At 39.0% G+C, this 19,381-nt stretch overlaps 2 protein-coding genes across 2 annotated transcripts; both read left to right on the plus strand.

Annotated features, from left to right (window-relative positions):
* Positions 1-276: 276 nt before the first annotated feature.
* LOC111944928 (arylacetamide deacetylase-like 4) lies at positions 277-6,627 on the plus strand. Its single transcript, XM_023947634.2, has 4 exons — positions 277-447; positions 2,839-3,055; positions 4,680-4,743; positions 5,850-6,627. Exons 1-4 carry the CDS (start codon positions 292-294, stop codon positions 6,625-6,627), a joined length of 1,215 nt encoding a protein of 404 aa, XP_023803402.2. The 5' UTR covers positions 277-291.
* Positions 6,628-10,776: 4,149 nt separating this feature from the next.
* LOC111944923 (arylacetamide deacetylase-like 3) lies at positions 10,777-19,371 on the plus strand. Its single transcript, XM_023947630.2, has 4 exons — positions 10,777-13,904; positions 14,280-14,496; positions 17,317-17,380; positions 17,704-19,371. The coding sequence occupies exons 1-4, from the start codon at positions 13,722-13,724 to the stop codon at positions 18,476-18,478; spliced, it is 1,239 nt and encodes a 412-aa protein (XP_023803398.1). The 5' UTR covers positions 10,777-13,721; the 3' UTR covers positions 18,479-19,371.
* The last annotated feature ends 10 nt before the right edge of the window (positions 19,372-19,381 follow it).

Here is a 19,381-nt window from a genome sequence, read left to right on the forward strand (position 1 = left end):
GTAAACTGACACGACAATGATCCATCAAATCATGATTCTGCTGTGATGGGCACAGCCTTGTTCCTGCAAACGTGAAAACCACTTGTGCAAGACTCTTCCACAATTAATTGTTACTGTCTAATTGTATGTTTGGGTTATGACATGTTTTCATCTTCCTATTGGCATTTTTAAAAGCTGGATTATGAGCTATGACGAGAACAGCTAATCCTTTACCTTCAGAAATCCAAAAGTCTGAAAAAGGGGGAGGAGGCAACAGCTGGTTCTTTCTTGGGTTCCTACCAACACAGCAAGATGGAACTTCTCCTGGCCATTTTTCTCGCCGTTTTGACTGGTATTGTGGCAATTGCTTTCTATTATGAGCACCCCAAAGCAGAAATTCCTCATGAAATGAGTGAGCGCCAAAAGCTTTATGCTCTTCATTACTGCATGAACTTTGGGCTTGGTCTGGTAAGTAAAAATTAAAGCTTGAAGTTTTTAATTCTATTTCTGTTAGAGTCATAATGGTTTGGTGATGGTTTCTTAGAATCAATGTTTAAATAAATTGCAAATATACAACTGGACTGATTAGGTGATGCAAGCAAATTCCTTCAGCTGTGCTGGGCATAACAGACTCCCCTGTTTGCTATACAGCAGCAAAGGCAGTATTTTTGAAAGATAAAATTGGGCAGAATGCAATTCCCAGTTTTTTTCTGACAGCCTGTGTTTTAGCTTTTCTTGCCTGCTGCCTCAAGGCAGTGCTGGAAGGCTTAGAAGGTCACTTGCCTTGTGTATGTGGAATTTCTGCTCTGTGTAACACCGTGCTTGCTTACAGAGCGAGCAGCTAAATGATGTCTGTGATCTCAGCTCTCTCCTACAACCCTGTCACTCTCCTCCTGAGCCATCTGAAGAGAGCTGCCACATTCATCATCATTTGCCTTTCAATATGCCTAAACAACTTTCTCTTTTGAAGACAGCACACGTAATATCTAAAGTGACTTTGTGTGTCATTGTTTTTGGCACATTTTTGATCCTTCCTCGCTTTTCATCCTTGTTTCTTTTCAAAACTAAAACATGACATGCACTTGTCTTTCTGTTTCATCAATCATGCTGTCCTGAATTAACTGTTGCCCCAGTCATTTAAAAAACCCTTCTGTGATACCTAAACTAAGCTTCTTTTAGTTGTTTAAATTGTGAATAATACCTTTCAGTCTCTTTGGCTTGTGCATTACATTCTACTTCAATTCTACGTTCTAACGTTGTTAATTCTTCCTTTCTTTCCCTGCCCCATTGTTTGCTAAGATTTATTTGAAGTAGTGAGCTCCCAAGAAGGTGACTCACAATGTCTCTGGCACCACACCCAGGCCTCAACACTGCTTTTACAGCAAACCAATAAAATAGGATAGGAATTGAAGTCAAAATTAATTTTCTTACAATTATTATACAGTGTATAAACATCCACAATTTCTAAACACTGTGTGATTACTCTTTATCCATTAAAGTTTTATTTTTGTGTAATTCATTTGTTAAAAGTGCAACTGCAGAATTTAGAAATTTACTGGTGATTAAACTTCTGATCTTATAATTTTGTATCCTTTCTGCTGGCCAGTGAGAGGCCAAGCACAAGGACTGTCACACACCACCTGAAAGGAGCACAGTGATAAGGACATTAAAGGAGGGCTAAACCAACCTTTAAATGCAAGTAAAGTTCAAGTCATGTAGCAATTCCTGCTATGGCTGTTGGGCAAATTACTTGTGCCAAATTCTTCCAAGGGCTGACAATCCATGAAGTCAAAACTGCATGGAAAATTAAAGTTTACAAGAATATCCAGTGCTCAGCTGGAACAAAAGGCAACACCAAACACTGTGGTTGGTGAGGTCTCCTAGGACTCCTTTTAGTGTTTTCAAGACAAAGATGATCTCCATACAATATAGCTAATTGCAGGTTTAACCTTTACTGTTACAAAACTATTAGTGTGAGGAAAGAAAGTACCAGAGGGAAATTGAAGAATAAATAAGTTATTTTCCCACGGACATGGACCAGGAGTTCTATAGAAGGAATCTGTATGAGACTATAAATTTGCCACAAGAAAATCCTTCCAGTGTATGGGATCAGCTCTTCAGATGGCCTAAAATAGGATACCTACAGCAAATTTAACAGGATCACAAGCCACATGAGGTCTGTGAAATATGAGGTGAAAACCATAACAGCAGGTTTTCAAGATCTATGCAGGGCAAACGTTTATATGTATAATTCTCACTGAAATGCATATTCATGAATAATGGCAGCACAACAAATTTAATTACTCATTAGAGAAGTCTGCTGTGGAAATAGTGCAAAATTGAATCCAATATAGCAGAAATACAGTGATACTGCCTCATACTTTTCATCTTGAGCAGGAATAGATAGAGCAGGCTACAAGTGAAACAGCTTAAAGCCATGCAGATGCAATGGAGTAGATGAGCCCAGAGTGACATAAGAACCTTAGCCCGAGTGTTTAAGTAAGAATCAGTGAGCTGTGAGATCAAGCCAGGGTTCAAAGCTATTCTTGGTCAGGAGGACAGCTGTGGATTTTTTTTCCCTGTAAGTTTAAAAGCAGTGTGAGATTGGGAAACAAAAGTATTGGCTATGTCTCTTCATCCAAAGCTAAAGTTTAAAATACTGTAACGGGTCTCTCCTTATTTTGTCCAGGCACATGGCTACTGAAACACCTGACAAGGTGAAGTATTTGACACCTTTTATCTACTATTAATAGTTTGATTGTCTTCCTACTGGATTCACCATTAAGTTTAAAATTTTTCATTATCAATCTCCAGATTAAATAGAAATTTACAGTAATTTGTGGTTTCTTTTATCACCAGGCAACATTTTTGGATAAAGTAGGTGTCATCTCAGAGGTCCATCTCCTCAGGGTTATAATGGAGACAGTACCACCATTAAAGGATACACGTCTTCTTATCAAGGACTTAAGGTTTGAAAGGGTTAAAGTGAGAATTTACCAGCTAAAAACATCAAACAATAGCCAAAGAAGGGGAATCCTTTATTTTCATGGAGGAGTTGGCCGGCTTGGAAGTATCCGTAAGTAATATAAATAAAATGAGCTGTAACTGCATGCAGCATCCAGATGGGTCAGGGAAGGGAGCACAGGGGGTCATCTGGTCCCACCTCTCTCCTCCAGCAGAGCCATCCCAAAACACAGGGCACAGGATTGTGTCCAGACAGCTCTGGAATATCCCCAGTGAGGGAGACTCCAGAATCTCACACCACAGAGTTGTGATGAGTCTGAGACACAGAGTGTGAGCCCTTGTCTCTGATCCCTGGCTCTGACATCCAGGAGAACACTGAATTCCATACAACATGAAATTTATGGGCGTGTTTTCATGGTGTTACATGAAAACAACTGGTAAAGTTAGATAGAAAAGCTAAAAGTGTGAGTGTGTAGATTAGAGAGTTTTCTTAAGTCACTGGGTGAAAAAGTTAGAGTTTAAAACAGTTTAGAAAATAGAAGACAAGATGGAGGATTTAGGCTGTTGTCTCATTTCCTTCTTATTTCTTCTTCATGTTCTTCTTCTAGAGGTTTTTGGGTAGTAGGAGGTGATTGGATAGAAAATGCCACAGTGCAGCACACAGGTGATGGGTCATTAAGAAAAATAATTTACATGTCTATTGTTAATTGGATAAGAATGAGTATAAAGATAAAAGAACTGAGTAGTTCAGGGCCATTTTGTGCAATCAGAGCCCAAAGTGTTCCAGGTTATGGTAAACTGAACTTGTGCAGAAAGTCTGGGAAGACCTGCCAAGTTTTGTGATAACATCATAATAAACAAGAGAAACAAGATCCTAACGAGCTTTGGAGTTTTGTTCTCACCTGGAGAACTGAGATAAACAGGACTCCCCATGAAGGAGCATCCCCAAGGAGCTCGGCTCAGAGGAGACTGAGAAATCCAGGTTTGAGAAGTGCAGCAGAATCAAAACAGAGAAAAAGTTTCATTTCTAATCTGATATGGTATATCTCAAATTACAAGAGTTAGTAGGTTTAACATTATAAATAATAATAATAAAAAAATAATTTCAGGACAGCAAAATCAATTTACTTACATGCAATAGGCATCATGTTAAATTGTCTTTATATAGATTGTGTATCTAGAATAGTCTCTGATAATTTTTAATATCTGTTTTCTTCCTTCCTCTTTATGCTTATGAGAAAAGTTGAAAATTTCACTAGAATTTTATTTCTTATTTAAAACACCCATTTTTTGTTCACAAGTGTGTGCAAGCTCGTATGTATATATATATATATCATGCTGTGTGTCTTTATAGTGGAAAAACAAGGTTAAAACACAATTTGAAATTTGAACAGGAAAGAGATGAGATGAGATGGTGACTCATTCACAAGAAAAATTCTTGTACTGGATTTAGCAGGTTTTTTTGGGGTTTTTTTAAACAACTTTCCCCCTTCAAAATCACTTTAAAAGTGGCAGCAGTGGTGCTGTAACTTTTCAAAGAGGAGACCAGAACAATGCATTGGTTTTAATTCTGGGTTTCCCACCAGCTGTAAGGAAATGGTGAGCAATGCCCAGAGCAGACCCACATGTAAAACATGCTGTGTAGCATTAGCCACTCAAGAGAGAGAAAAATTTCAGAATATTTTCGTTTTATTTTTAAAGAAGTTTTAATTCCAATGAACTATTCTGTCTTACAGGGGCCTACGAAAGGACGTGCCGCTACTTCTGCAGGAAGAGCGATTCCGTGGTGGTGTGTGTTGGGTAAGTGGACCCAGCCCAGACACTCTGATCCTCCGTTTGCAAGCCTCTACTGCACTCAGGCTCCTTGTAAAGTACATTCAGAACCTATAATTAATGATGCCATGCCTTTCACCAGCACTAATTCCTCTCAGGAGGAATTAGTCAACTAATCCCCAACTGTTAATTTCCAAATGAAATCCACTGCAGTAATTTTTTAATTTGTAGCTCCCACTAAGTCATGAGGATGTTTTTGTTTTCTAGAGCCATATTCAAACCACCTTGGGCTGAAAGCCTGAAGTGTAACTGTTTCTCTTGAAAGCACAGTTGCCCAGAACACCAAATACTCATTTTAGAAGTTCTGAAAAATTCAAGAAGCTGAAGAATTTAAAAAAAGAAGTTACAAACTAAGTTTGAGATACCCACCTCAAAAGGAATCTATAGACTTGACTCTTTTGTCTTAAATTCTTTAGTAAGTTACACTTGCAGGCATGATGCATTTCCATGAAGAAATGGAAGTTCGAAATCCACACTTGTAGTCAACCTGAGATGACCATAAAAAATATTTCTCTGATGACCTGTAATGTTTTTTTAAAAGAAACAATGTCTAAAAGTTCAGGCAAAAAGTTGATTACTATTGCACTAATTGCTGTTTATATCCTAAAATACTTGAAGAACCAACAACTCATTGATTCTGTTTAAAGAATGAAGCTTCCAGAACACTGAAAACTCTTCAGATTTTCATTATCAGTTTTCTATGCTCATATTTTCTATGCATTTATATTCTCTCCGACAATTTGTTGTCAAATGTTCATTTTCTAACTGGAATCAATGATAACTGATTGACACACCTGCCTTGCCAGCTAATTCCAAAACAACTCTCATGTGCTTTCAGTCACTTACAAGGTATGTAAAGAAGTATTTTGCAAAGGTAGAACAGTGTACTGACTCTCCCAAACATGAACAGTAGCAAATAATACATAAAAGGCACTAATTTGGATAAATTCTATTGCTGCAATTTTAATAGCAGAGTATTTTCCTGTCTTTTGAGAGAAATAAATGAATGACAAGATTCCATCAGGCTCAGCCAGTAGAAATGACTGTGCTAAAACACTTTCACTCCTCTTTAGGTATCGTTTAGCTCCTGAACACCCATTTCCAGCCCAGTTTGAGGACTGCCTCACTGCTGCCATCCACTTTCTGAGGACTGCACAAGACCACGGAGTCGACCCTTCCCGCGTTGTCGTCTGTGGAGACAGCAGTGGAGGGACACTCACTGCTGCTGTTGCCCAAGCACTGGTGAACAGAAGAGATCTCCCAAAGCTGAGAGCACAAATCCTGATATATCCTTTTCTGCAGTGTGTGGACTTAAATTTGCCTTCTTATCAGCAGAATGAGAGAGTCCCCATTTTGCTAAAGGAACGAACCCTTGTTCTTGGCCTGAAATATGTTAATTTGGACTTGGGCATCATCAAAGAAGTATTTAAAGGCTGCCATGTTTCAGAAGATCGGAGACTGAAATATCAGAAATGGGTGAGTCCTGACTATATCCCTCATGAGTTTAAAACAAGAGGTTACAAACCAAGTCCGACATATCAACCCTCAAAAGAAATCTGTAAAGTGGCTGAGTCTGTGTTTGACCCTGTTTTTTCACCACTGTTGGCTGAAGACAGTGTTATTGCTCAGCTTCCTGAGACTTTCATTTTGACCTGTGAATTTGATGTGCTAAGAGATGATGGACTGCTGTACAAGAAACGATTAGAGGACCATGGTATAAAAGTGACCTGGTGCCATCTGCAAGAGGGATTCCATGGAATAGTGTTCTTAGCGCTTTTTGGTAGGGTGGTAGGATTCCGCTCTGGAATGAAAGGCCTGGAAAGTATAGTAAATTTTCTAAGACTGATATAAAATTCCACTTCTTGCTTTCTTTTCTTGATTCCTATCTCTTTTTGCTTACAAACTTATTTTAAAAAATCCTCAGTTTTCCTTACTTTAAACCATAACCTTAAATTTCTGCATTACATCTGTCTTCTTTTTACCCACAAAGTTGTTTGCATGATGGCCTTGGCTTAATTTTCTCTCAGGAGAGGCAAAATTGGGTGAATTTACATTTCTTTCCCTAGCAGCTCTTCAGCTTTTTGTTGCAGCCATTTCAGATCTCATAGCACAGTGTTTACAATGTGGTCTGGTTCAGTTAAGTTCTGGTAATATTAGAACATAAACCAGGTTTGAAAACAACCTGGGGCAGGTAACAAGCTGTGAATCCACTGGATCAGTGTAGAAAGAGTATGATCAAAGACTTAGGAAAGCCTGAATCTAGTGGGAGCTGAATTTGAGATAAGCTTAAAGAGAACTGAATGTAGCAGGAAAAATGTGAAGATAGATAGAAATGAAAGAAGGGGAAGAGAAAGAGAGGAAGAGAGGGAAAGGGCAGGCCTGGAACTACACATGTTATAACAAGTATTGGTTAAGGAAAGTAACATCTATTATAAAAATCATGCATATACATTTGATATAGATAATAGATACATGGGAATATAAAGGGATATCAGTTCCTTTACAAAGTGTAGGCCTGCACTGCCTGATGCAGGGAGGACTCTTCCTTTGAGGAACAGTATCAAGTGCCATTGGAGAGAAAGAATAATGATTGAGAAAATTAAAAAACAAAAATAAAAATTTCAAAGTTCAGGTCAGTCAAACTGTTTACAACAAGAGATGAATGATCAAGGAAACCAATACAAAATAAAATGGCATAACAATAGTGTAAAGCTATTTTCTCAGAAGTAAACTCAAGTATTGCCAGAAATGTTAGTAAATGTTTTAATTACACTAATCTGAGGTGAATGTGTAACTGTAGAACAAAGTAATTGCTTTGGGTTTTGTTATAATCTTATACCCTGAATTAGCTTATCATGCCACTAGATTATATTGTCTTAAATTCAGTAAGTTCTACTTGGAGGCAGGATGAATTTCCATGAAGAAACAAAACCAGGGCAAGTTTTACTGACAGTCAAAATTTCTGTCTTTGCTTAAATTAACACCTGGAACACTACCCACACTAAAATCACCACCATTCCTGTCAAGGAAATTTCTAGCTCTATAATTTTCAAACAATACTCTCTGTATCTGATATTACTGTATGTGTTTTCTGCCCCCCACTGGCTCATTTAAAGTATAACCAAAAGGATGCTGAAGACAGTTATGTAAGACAAATGATCCAACAGAAGACACCCAACAACCAAGGGAAGGGTTGCAATGCTCTGCAGGGCTGTTTACATTCAGCATATGAGCAAAGAAAGCCTGCCAGAACAATATGAATTACATTTAGTTACACTCACACAGTAGTCAGGAACAAGGGGAAATTTTATAGGGAATTTCCATATGGCATCTCTGAACTGAATACAATGTGAATAAGCACAAAGCCTGGAAACTCTTCTCCGGTGTTTTCCTGATTTCCAGGCACACAGGTCCACTGCCACTGTTGAATGCTGTCTGTTTTCCATGTGGGCAACCCATGCCGAATGCTGAGGTGACATCAGTGGCAGTTTGTCCATAAAGTGACAGAGCAGTACATTTCAGACTAACACAAAGGCTGACTGATATCAAACCTCTCATGGGCATTACACCCCAAAAACCATATGGTGAAGATACTACAGATTTTTATTTTTTTTTAACCCACAGAGCTCCTGGGTTATTGATGAGTTTTTGCCTATGAAGAATTTAAGAAAACACAATATTGACAAGTAAGTTTCCTTAGCTGGGGCAGTTCCCTCCCATCTTGACAAAAACAACTAGTTCCTTCCACAAGGGAAGGTGAGGTGCCTGAAGTGATAATCCCCTCCAGAGTTTGCACCCTGAGTGAAGCAACAGCCCAAGCCATGCTGCCCTCCAGCCAGGAATAGGGTGTGGACAAGGCTGGTCCATCCAGAGGTATTAACCCCAGAGAATGTGGGTATGAGGCACATTTCTTTAGCTGGTCCCTACAGTTTGCCCAAGGGCACTACTGCACAAATTAAAAGATCCAGGAGCAGATTGGAACACTGTGGAAACCTGCCTGAAAACTGGTGAGATGCTGGGAAGCTCAGGGCAGCTGGGAGGGCCTGACACTCTTTGAGCTGCTGTGTGTGACAGGAAGATGTTGAAGGAGATGAAGGGAAAGCAAACTGCCCTGCATCATTCCATCAGCAGATGTCAGCACCAGCTGAGTCTGTAATAACCTGGAAAAACTCTGTGCTCTGGGCACTTAATGTGAGTACCTGAAACACATTACCAAGGGTCAAACTGTGCTTTGATTTTTGTATTTTACCGAACCTGTTCTTATTCCTTCATAGCCTGAAGCTGTCTGTTTAAGCCATAACATCTTTAAATTAGCTGCTCTAACCAATCAAGTCTGGAGTGGTGTATTACAGAAGTTTACACCTTCAATTATCCTCTTCTTTGCTGTATTCACATCACCTGTTTGTACCACACTAGTTACAACTCACATACCATAGTGTTTTGAAAATGAACAGGCAATTAGAAAACATTCCAAATTTACTAGCTCTATTATTTATAAATAATGTTGTTTATTTAAAAGCACTCAACACTATTCTCTGCCTATGATACCCATTCTCTGTACTGCTCAGGCATAATCCTGCAAACTCTGGCTGTTTTTATTGCTGTCTTCCCTGTCTCAATTATTCACCCTGTTTGCTGATTCTTGTGAGAGTGCAGACACTGCTAACCTGAATATTTGGAGCACTGAGACTCAGACAAACCTGGCCATGGCAAAATAAGGGCAGTTGAAATTGTTGTATTTACATTCAAGCAACATCTGATTTAATAAGATTCATTTTGATATGATGACTTGCCATGAAATCCCAAGTGGATGTTCTAGAGCAGCTTTTTGAAATCCATATGTATGGAGCAGAATTCATTCACTCTGAGGAACAGAACTGCACAGCAACAGTGACAGACACCAAACAATCCATCCACATTTCCCAATGCTACTGTACAAAACCCTCCAATAAGTATTTCTAAAATGTACTTGTTCTGAAATGCACAAGATGTGAATTTCCATCACTGAATGATGATACATAACATTTGTATTTTTTTTTAATAAAGCAGAGCTATTTGCTTCAGAATTTGTTAGCAGCTGTTTAGTCTAGGAGTCATTTGGAAGGGACAGACTTCAAAGAAGAGAAGAAAGAAAGAAAAGGCCAAAATAAAGATTTATGTCAGACTAAGTGGCTTTCTGTCGTAAGAGCAAAGCATACAGGAAGCAGCTACTTATTTGGGTGGGGAGATGGAGATTACGAAAAGGGAGGACACTGAAAGGTAGGTAGGAGGCAGCCTAAATGCAGAGGCAGATGAAGCAAATGCACAGCACCTTTAAAAACCAGTGTATGGTAGAGCATGTACTAAGCTGTAATTTCTTAAAGCTTCTTAATGTCACTGTGAAGGGCATATTAAATCCATCTCATGGATCACAAGACTCAGGCTTAAAGGTATGAAGAGCTCTGAGATGCTTTCAGTCGGTCGTTTACATGAAATGAAGAAATGTGAACTGAAGTATGGCCAAGTTCCTCCCATGCTCTATGTGGTAAAAACAAAGTCAGTTAAATTTCTCTATAGATTCTAATTGTTCTGCTAAATTACCTAGAGAAAATAAGAATAATTTTAAAAAGGAAGGCAAATTATATTTACCAGAGTGCTTAATTTTGAAACGAACATTAAAAAAAATAAAGAACTCTACCAGAAGCTATTATTTATGAGTTTAAATTTTCTTTGTAATATTTATTTTTTCCTGTTTTCTGGCTATACCTGCTGGAATCAATACCTCATTCATCACAGCTGACTACTTTACCATGCTTTAGTTACTCATCATAGGATTTCCTGTGTTACACAGAGTAGCTCTGCAATAGTCAACTGACTCCAGGTTAACTGTGATGGAAACAGCCTGCAATCACAAGTGAAATAAATATGTTGCAATGTTTTAGAGAAAACCAGTAACTCATGACAATCACAAAATTCATTAGCACCAACTCACCTGACCCTCCTGCCTTGCACACTGTTGGGTTCGTCAGCTCCTGCCTCTTCCACTAATAATTAAAGGGAAGTTGATGAGTTGATGACTTGATGAGTTTTACACATTCTCAGCCTTTAAAGTTATGTGTGATTTCACAGCTACAGAAGTTTTAGAAAATCTACAAGACTGAGTCTTGGGAAAACCTGCAAAGACCACATTTCTTTGGCTAGGAATCATTATTGTTCTTCCCCTTCCCATCATTACTATAACAATTAGAAATATGCTGAAAAATCAAGAAGAGAATGAATTTTAGAATGCATAAATGGAGGTTTGCTGATGAGAAAATGGGAAGAATTTACCCAGCTACTGTCAATTCTGTACTCATCAAGTTCTACAATAACCAATATTAAACTCCAGCAACACCAAGTTCAACAAATAAAGAATTGGTTTGTGAGCTCTGAGTAGCTGTTTTCTAACAATAAAGAACCACATGAGGCCCGTAATTCTTATTACAATGTCAAACTCCAGACTGTAATAACTTTCTCTGGTTTAGTGGAATCTCATCAACCTTTAGTAAGTGCAAGGCTGTTCTCATCAGTAGGTAAAGACTGTGGAAGTTGGGGTTTGGAGATGAGTTTGCTGAAAAACAAAAATATGGCTACAGCAAAACATATCAAACACCCATGATTTAAAGAATGGCCTCTCACTTCCAGATAGAGAAGAAGACTTTTTGTTTGCAAAAATACAAGGTACTCATTTCATGCACTGAAATGAAATAAAACAGTCTTTTGACGATTTAGAATCTCAGAAACAACTGGGGAAAAAATCCCACTGAAAACTTCACTGGCTGTTTTGTAACAACTTTGAGAACCTGGCAGTGACCATAGATATTCCTAATCATCCTGGGGGACAGGAATGGCTGGCCAGACTGGAAATAGCTGAAATATATGGAATATAAGGCACCAAGTATCATCATACAGTTGCCAATATAAGCATGCCCAGAAGGACCAAACAGCTCTCAGACGATGGGATTTGCTTGGCTCTGGAAAAGGAGGTTCAAGCAGCACAGAGGTAGAACATGCTCTAAATCCACATGCTGAGTGTATTTTTAAGAGTAACATATTCTGCAGACAACTGCCAGGGCATAACAACAAAAAGCAAATGAAGAAAACCCCCAAACTGGCCCTTTGTAGATTTATTTTTAAATAAAAAGATGGTAAAGCAATTTTCCTTCCACTCTATCAGGCCCATCGAAGTTTCAAAACAGAAGTGGCAGGCGTGAGGTGTTTTGGTTTTGATAACAGCTGATTAATTATTGACTCACTGAACAGGAGAAATCTTGTGTCAAAATGGTGCCAGGAAGAGCTCACAGAGCTAACAGCAGACATGTGCTCTTTGGTATAAGGCTTTCATAATCTGATCATACAAATAGCAGGTGTTTAACTGCCTTTGGTTGCCTTTAAAAGTTTTATTTACTGCCACTGAAATATTAAGTACCTTTAGGAATTTTTTATTCTTGATTAAAGGTTATTTAGAAAGCAGAGAAATTGCCTCCTCTGAGGATTCAAATATAAGAAATCATCAATGCTGAAATACAATTTTCAGAGCTGATATCCACGTGGGAATTTATTTCAGGATATTTTGATAGCACAGACATCAGAAATAAGCACTTGGTAAAACTGTGCTGTTCTTACAGGAATATATGGCAAAACAAAGCCAAATCCCCACAGTCTGTGCTATAATATCCCACTACAGGGAAACATTTCTAGAATAACCACAAGCACCACTGGGCTGCCTCAGCTGTGCTGCAGAGCCCTGTGGAGAACATCTGATAAGCTTAGGACAAGCTGAGCACCGGCCATGGGCATCTGGGTTTGGCTTCAATACTCTACATTCTAATATTTTAACTACTTACATCCTAAATTTGTGCTCTGAGGAAGGGAAAGGCTCCAAATCAGCCAATCTCAGCACAGAAAAGGCTCTAATGATCTCCCTGTTTCACAAACCTCGGCACAAATTTATGACGTTGCTTCATCCCACACATCCTTACCTTGACAAGCCAATGTTGTGCAAATCAGCTGTCAGTGTTGCTTTGATTTCAATACTATGCTAATGAAACTGAAGACTAATTCAGTTTTCAGACTGGAATTCCACTTTAAAAACCAAGGCATAAAATGGGAACTGTAAATTTTAAATTGTGTAGAAAATATAATTCAATTAAGAAGAACACAAAGCAGAAAAATTATTTCACCAAACAACTGCCACCAACTGTTACCAATCCCTCACCAATATACATGTATTCATACTGAACTGCAAACAATTTCAAATTGTGCAAATTGCAGTGAATATGAAACTCTGAGGGTTAATTACTGACAAGCTTTTACCAGAAACAATGGTGGCTTCAATCTACAAACATACCCTCAAGTGTCTGGAGGGACCTTTGTGTACATTAAGGCTCGCACTGATTTTAAATACTGAGCAAATGTACTCTTATTTAAACAAAAATTAATGTGTCAGTGCAATCCCCTATGAAACAGAGTTTATAAAAAAACGTGGATTTGAGTATTACTCTTCTCAGAGAAGTGTATATATGATTTGAAGACAAATGCAAGTAGCTCCACATCACTAAAATTTAATGCTGCAACAGGAATGTCCATCGAATATGGAATCCACTACAAACCAAAAAGACTATTGTCAAATCTCTGAATAATAATTTCTCCTTGCTAGTGAAGAGCTCATAGTATTAATCACTTCCACATAGTTTGAATCCCACCTGCTGTAAAGGGTACAAAGAAAGAATGCAAGTATTGCTAATAATATCATTAGCAAAAGAAGGGTGGAGAAAATTGCATTACATTGCATTGCAACATTAATAAACATTTAATTTCTGCATATGAACTGAGCACTCAGTCTCCTGTCAAGACACCTTAGATGCACTTGAAAACAAGGCTTAACCCAGCATTGGTTTTATAGCATTCACTCCCATTGAAGTGAAATGGCATCTTGTTATAAAACTTTAGAAATTATAGGAATGGTTTTTATTTCTCCTGTTTTAATACCAGCACTGGTTTTGGGGGTTGTAGTACATGATTTTTTCAACCTGGAACTGCCGCCTGGAATTGAGCAACCCCTAAAGCTTCGTTTTTTCCAGTCCTTGCTGATAACAACCATGATCATGGTAAGTTAAATTTCTTAACCTGGGGATTTCATTTTTGCTTAGGTAGGATATTTGGGAGCTGGAGGAAAATGGCTTAAGGGAAAAAAAAAAAAGAAAAAAAGCAATTCACACTCCTGAAGCCTGTTAACATTGATATATGAACCCAAAACATGTTAAATTAACTCATGAAATTAATATGACTAATCTTAAAAGCTTCTTTAGATTTTTTCAGTCAAACTGCAGCCACCTTATGCTGGGAAATTGTTTCACATGAAAATTTAAAGCAAATATCCAGATGTAGCCTGTATATTGAACTGCATGTACACACAATAATGCTGTCTGTTAAGGAACAAGCCAATATTACTCCTCTTCTTCCAAATTCTTTCTTTTGAACAGGGAAAGATTTTGGAGAAGCTTGGGATCTGCAATGATTTAACCATATTGCGAATAGTGCTCGATGGGATACCCCCATGGAGAGATTCCAAACTGCTCATCAAGGATCTCACAGTAGATGAGGTACCCCTGAGGATTTATCAGCCCAAATGTCCACCCACTGGCAAAAGAAGAGGAATTCTGTATTTTCATGGAGGCGCTGGCACATTCGGGAGCATTAGTAAGAAATGGGCAAGTTTTATTTTTCAAGTCAAATCCAAACCTTTACATTTTTGCCTTCAGGCATGTGTCAGTCAATGTCTGTCCTGTCCTTTCCAGTGTCATCAGTCATTGCTCAGCACAAGCTAGAAAGTATTTGTGGAATGAATAGTCTCGTGTTAAAGGGAGTCACATCTCTGCTTCCTTTGGGCAAGAGACCTGTGATCCAGAAATCCCTCACCCTGCTCTCAGCTCTCAGTGAGGGATGCTACTCTACTAACACTACCCTATCTTACATGAAAGAAGTAATATGGGTCCAAGGAAGAATTTAAATACATTAAAAAAATAATCTGTAAATAAATTCCCATTCATGCAAACAAAGAATCTAAATGAAGGAAAATAGAAATAATGAATGAGTAATTTGGGGAAGATTTATTCTTCTGGTGGCATGGCACAGGATATTTGATTTCTTTTCCAGAAAGGGAGACAACCCTTGTCTCAGCAGCTGAAAATTCAACTTCCTGAGTGCTCTGGATCTCCTTCTAAGCAGCCAAGGCTCCGAGTGCTTTCTCTGCAAGCCAAGGCCTCTAACATGGAAATCTGGACTTTGTTCCGGGGGTCAGGCAGTGCAATTTGAGGGATTTGAATCCTTTTCTGTTTCAAAGGGTAGGTCTGCACTCTACTGGGCAGACTTGAGTTTCCTGGCATCCTTCAGCCCCGTGTAGGAATCACAACCTAACTCCCATGCCGTGGGTTCCCCTCTGCACTGGGGCACAGATAACCCACCCTGCTCTACTCAGAACACAGGAGTATGGGTGGAGTGTCTGGAGATAGTCTGGGTGGCAGTGAGGACTCCAGGGATGGCAGGCACTCTGATCTAAGTGACAGGTGAATTCCTCTCACTGAAAGAAAAAACCACGCCACAGGACAGTGGTTCACATGCCCTGTTCACATGGCATGGCCTGATGTAACAGCCATACCTGTACACAGAGAGTGAGACCTGACCTTTGGCTTCAATTCCTTCTGCTGTTTGATAACAGGAAAACAATCAACATGATAACAACCTTTCAGAAGGCCTTTGGGAATCTCCAGCCTAGGAAGCCTGAAGTCTGCAACCAGCAAATTAGAAGATTTTACACAGATTCTACACTGAAGAGAATCAGTACACAGATAACTTACTCCTCATATGGATGTCATACTTCACAAATCCTAGAATCATTGAATAGTTTGAGTGGAAGGGACCTTAAGTGTCATTCTCTTTCCAAGTCCCCACCAAGGGCAGGGACACCTTCTGCTATTCCAGGTTGCTGCAAGCTCTGTCCTACCTTGCCTTGGACATTTCCAGGGATGGGGCAGCCACAGCTGCTCTGGGAATTCTGTGCCAGGGCCTCACCACCCTCACCGAGAATTTCTTCCTAATACTTAATCTGAACCCACTCTTTATCAGTTTGATCAATTTAAGTTTTTTAAGTCAGTAAATACATGAATAAAGGAGACTGAGTTGCTAAAACTCACTTTGATTTCCAGAAGAGTCTCTTAAAGAGGCTATACACCCGTGACACAAGAGGGAAGGTCTTTGGATTACAGCTGATAAAAGACAGAAAAAAGATGGGCTATGGGAAGGTTCTGTGAGATTCCCATGAGGAGATCTGTACTGGGAGCAGTGCTAATCAATTTATTCAAACCCAGAAAAGATGATGCAAGGTGATATGGTATTAAGTCCTCTGAGGGCCATAAACAGATGGCTGAAAAACTGCAAGACGTCTTTATGACAGCAGAGGATCAGACAGTAACAGGTGAAATGGCACACAGAGAAGTAAAACAGATGAACAGAACATTCTGACTTTATAAATGAAGCAACGGACTCCAAGCAGGAGGATCTTGCAGGAAGAAGGTCTTGGGATTATGGTAGGAAGTTGCTTGAAAATGTTGACATAGTGCACAGTAGCAGACAAAAAGCAAATAAAATGCTAGCAACTATTAATAGGAAAGGGAAGACAAAACAGGAAACTTTTTTTATGCCACTGCAATAAATCCACAGTGCATCTAAACATAGTACAGTGCTTATAGTTCTGTTTCCCCCTCCTCAAAAATGATAAAGCAGTACTGGGAAGGCTTGGAGAGGCTGCCTAGGTGAGAAAAGTGCTTCTGTGCAGAGAATATGTGAACAAACTTTGACTTTTCAGGCTGGAAAAGATGCATAAACACAGATACACTGACTACAAGATCATGAGAAGCAAGACAAGTTAAACAGGGAAGGATTTATCCACCATTTCTTACAGTACAAGAGTCAATGTCACCATGTTGAAGCAGCGAATGCCAGGTACAAAAGGAGCAACTAGAAGTGGCTCTTCACACCTTTATAAGCAAGCAAGAGAACTGCTCCTTGCACAAAACTGTAACAGTTAAGGTTAAAATCATGGGTTGGAGAAGTGGTTTGGGTAATTCACAGAGGAAATGCTAATCAAGGGCATTAGGTATAGAGAGCTGCTGTCTCAAAGGAGCGCCCTGAGCCTCAAATTCCTGTGTGCTCCTCATTGCTGTTTGTCTTCAGTTTACACTCTCCTTAGACACCTTTTGTTGAGCACCAGGTGAGATGTGAGAGCACCCCAGACAGATTTCTGGGTTTCCCCACTATCACTATCCCAACATGTTGTGTGAAGCCCTGAGAGCCACAGGCCAACAAAGTGTTCATGTGTAAAGACCACGTTCCATAGCATGAGTTCCTTATCAGTTTCGTGTTGCAGCACCTTCCACATAGCTTATGTTCAGCAATCTGTATTTTCATTTCAAAAGGATATCTGATTTTCAAATCATTATTTCTGATAAACTTTCTCTCTAGGAGCCTTTGAAAGAGTGTGCCGCTATATGGCCAAAAAATGCAACTCAGTGGTTGTGTCTGTTGGGTAAGTGCTATTTTGCCATAGAAGTATTTATGGGAATATAGCTCTCAGTTGAAACTCTTCTGAAAAATATGTTGAAAATATTTACTGTTTCAGATTTCATCCCTATTTTTCACTTAAACCTTTCATTTAATTTAGAAATGTGCTTATAGGCAAAGTGTACTAAAATAATGATGCTAAAATATCCAATCTACACTAGGTTAAATCTAAATATAATCTTTAAAATTAAGGAAAAAAAGTCTGCATAACTACCACAGCAACTGCAAACAACACAACTGGAATGTGTATAATTCCACTGACAATAACCACAGTCTCTGACACTTCAGGTACCGTTTGGCTCCTGAACATCCCTACCCAGGGCAATATTCTGACTGTCTCAATGCCACCTTATACTTCATGAGGAATTTAGAAGAGTATCACGTGGATCCTGGTCTCATCATCATTAGTGGTGACAGCTGTGGAGCGAATTTTGCTACAGTTACTTGCCAAACACTGCTAAATTACAGAAATCTGCCAAAAGTGCGTGCTCAGGTCCTACTTTACCCAGGACTCCAGGGGCTGGATTTCCAATTGCCCTCCTACCAGCAGAACGCCTTTGTCCCCATGTTGACCTGGAAGATGATCATCTACTTCTGTTTTCGTTACCTTAACAGAAAACCCACACTTTGGAAAGAGGTTCAACAAAACTGTCATGTTCCTGAGAGTATGAGACTCAGGTATAAAAAATGGGTAAGTGCTGACCTTATTCCTGATGAATTTAAGATTAGAGGCTACGTATCACCAAAACCCACATCATATAAACCTGAAGTCCATGAAGCTGTCAAAGAAATATTAGAAATAACATTTTCCCCGCTTTTAGCTGAAGATTCCATTATTTGCCAGCTCCCTGAGTCTTACATTGTGACCTGTGAGTTTGATGTGTTGAGGGATGATGGTCTGTTGTACAAGAAGAGACTAGAGGACAATGGTGTTCAAGTCACCTGGTATCATTGTGAGAATGGCTTCCACGGATTGTTAGCCTTTTTTGGCTATGGAATTTTTTCCTTTTTATCTGGAAAAAAGATAATGGACAGTACTGTGAAATATATAAACAGTTTATAGAAATGTTTTTTCAGAAGAAAGATGTAAGTCATGAAGCATCTTTAATGAATTTATACTTGGAAAGGAATCTGAACGATTTACGGTTTGGAATTCAACTGCATTTTGTAGTTTCTGATTTCTACTTCTCTAGTGACTCTCAAATGTTAACATTATTTGAAGTGCTATCATTCTAGAAAATATAACACACCAATAAGAGCTACAAGAAAAAGGCAAGGCACCTAGCATATCCTGTTTCACTAAAACTAAAGCAATTTCAGTATCTTTGCATGGCTGGCACACACTGAAGGCAAGAGACAAGAATCTCCCTGAAGATTCTTCAACAGCCCAGAAATGCTGATGACAACAACCAAGGTCTGGTTTGGCCCATGTGACAGACAGGAGGTGTTGATGGTATCAGATGGAGAATTCAGCTTCTAAGAAGTCTTACAGCAGACAGTGAAACTGCAGACATGAATTTATTTTCCAGGATTAGTCTGTACAAAGACTACACTGCTCCAGAAATAGGGAAGTCAAAAGGAAGGCTCCTGTTTGAAAAAGAAATCCTAAACTGGAACTAGCATGGATTTGATTTTGTTTGGGATCTGAGAAATGATATTTCATTTTGGAACTTAGTTTTCAAATTGGAATAGCGGAACTTCATTCTCAAACTGGAATCCCTGAACTTCAGTGAGTGTGTGGATGCCATAGAAGTGCAGAGGTGAGACTTTTCCATAACCCTTTTTTCTGTCAAGATAATCTTATGCTCAAGGCTACCCATTCTGCTGTGTTGAAAAAGTTCTGAAAATCATGTAAAGAAGGCAGAGAAGCACAGTTTTATCTGTATTGTCACTGTAATGCTATGGTGATTCTGTGATGCTTTCAACAACAAAAAATAAAAACTAGCACTGCAAATATTTCTCTTAT

This window comes from Cyanistes caeruleus, chromosome 22 (assembly GCF_971803275.1).
Source record: "Cyanistes caeruleus chromosome 22, bCyaCae1.hap1.1, whole genome shotgun sequence".
Taxonomy (NCBI): domain Eukaryota; kingdom Metazoa; phylum Chordata; class Aves; order Passeriformes; family Paridae; genus Cyanistes; species Cyanistes caeruleus.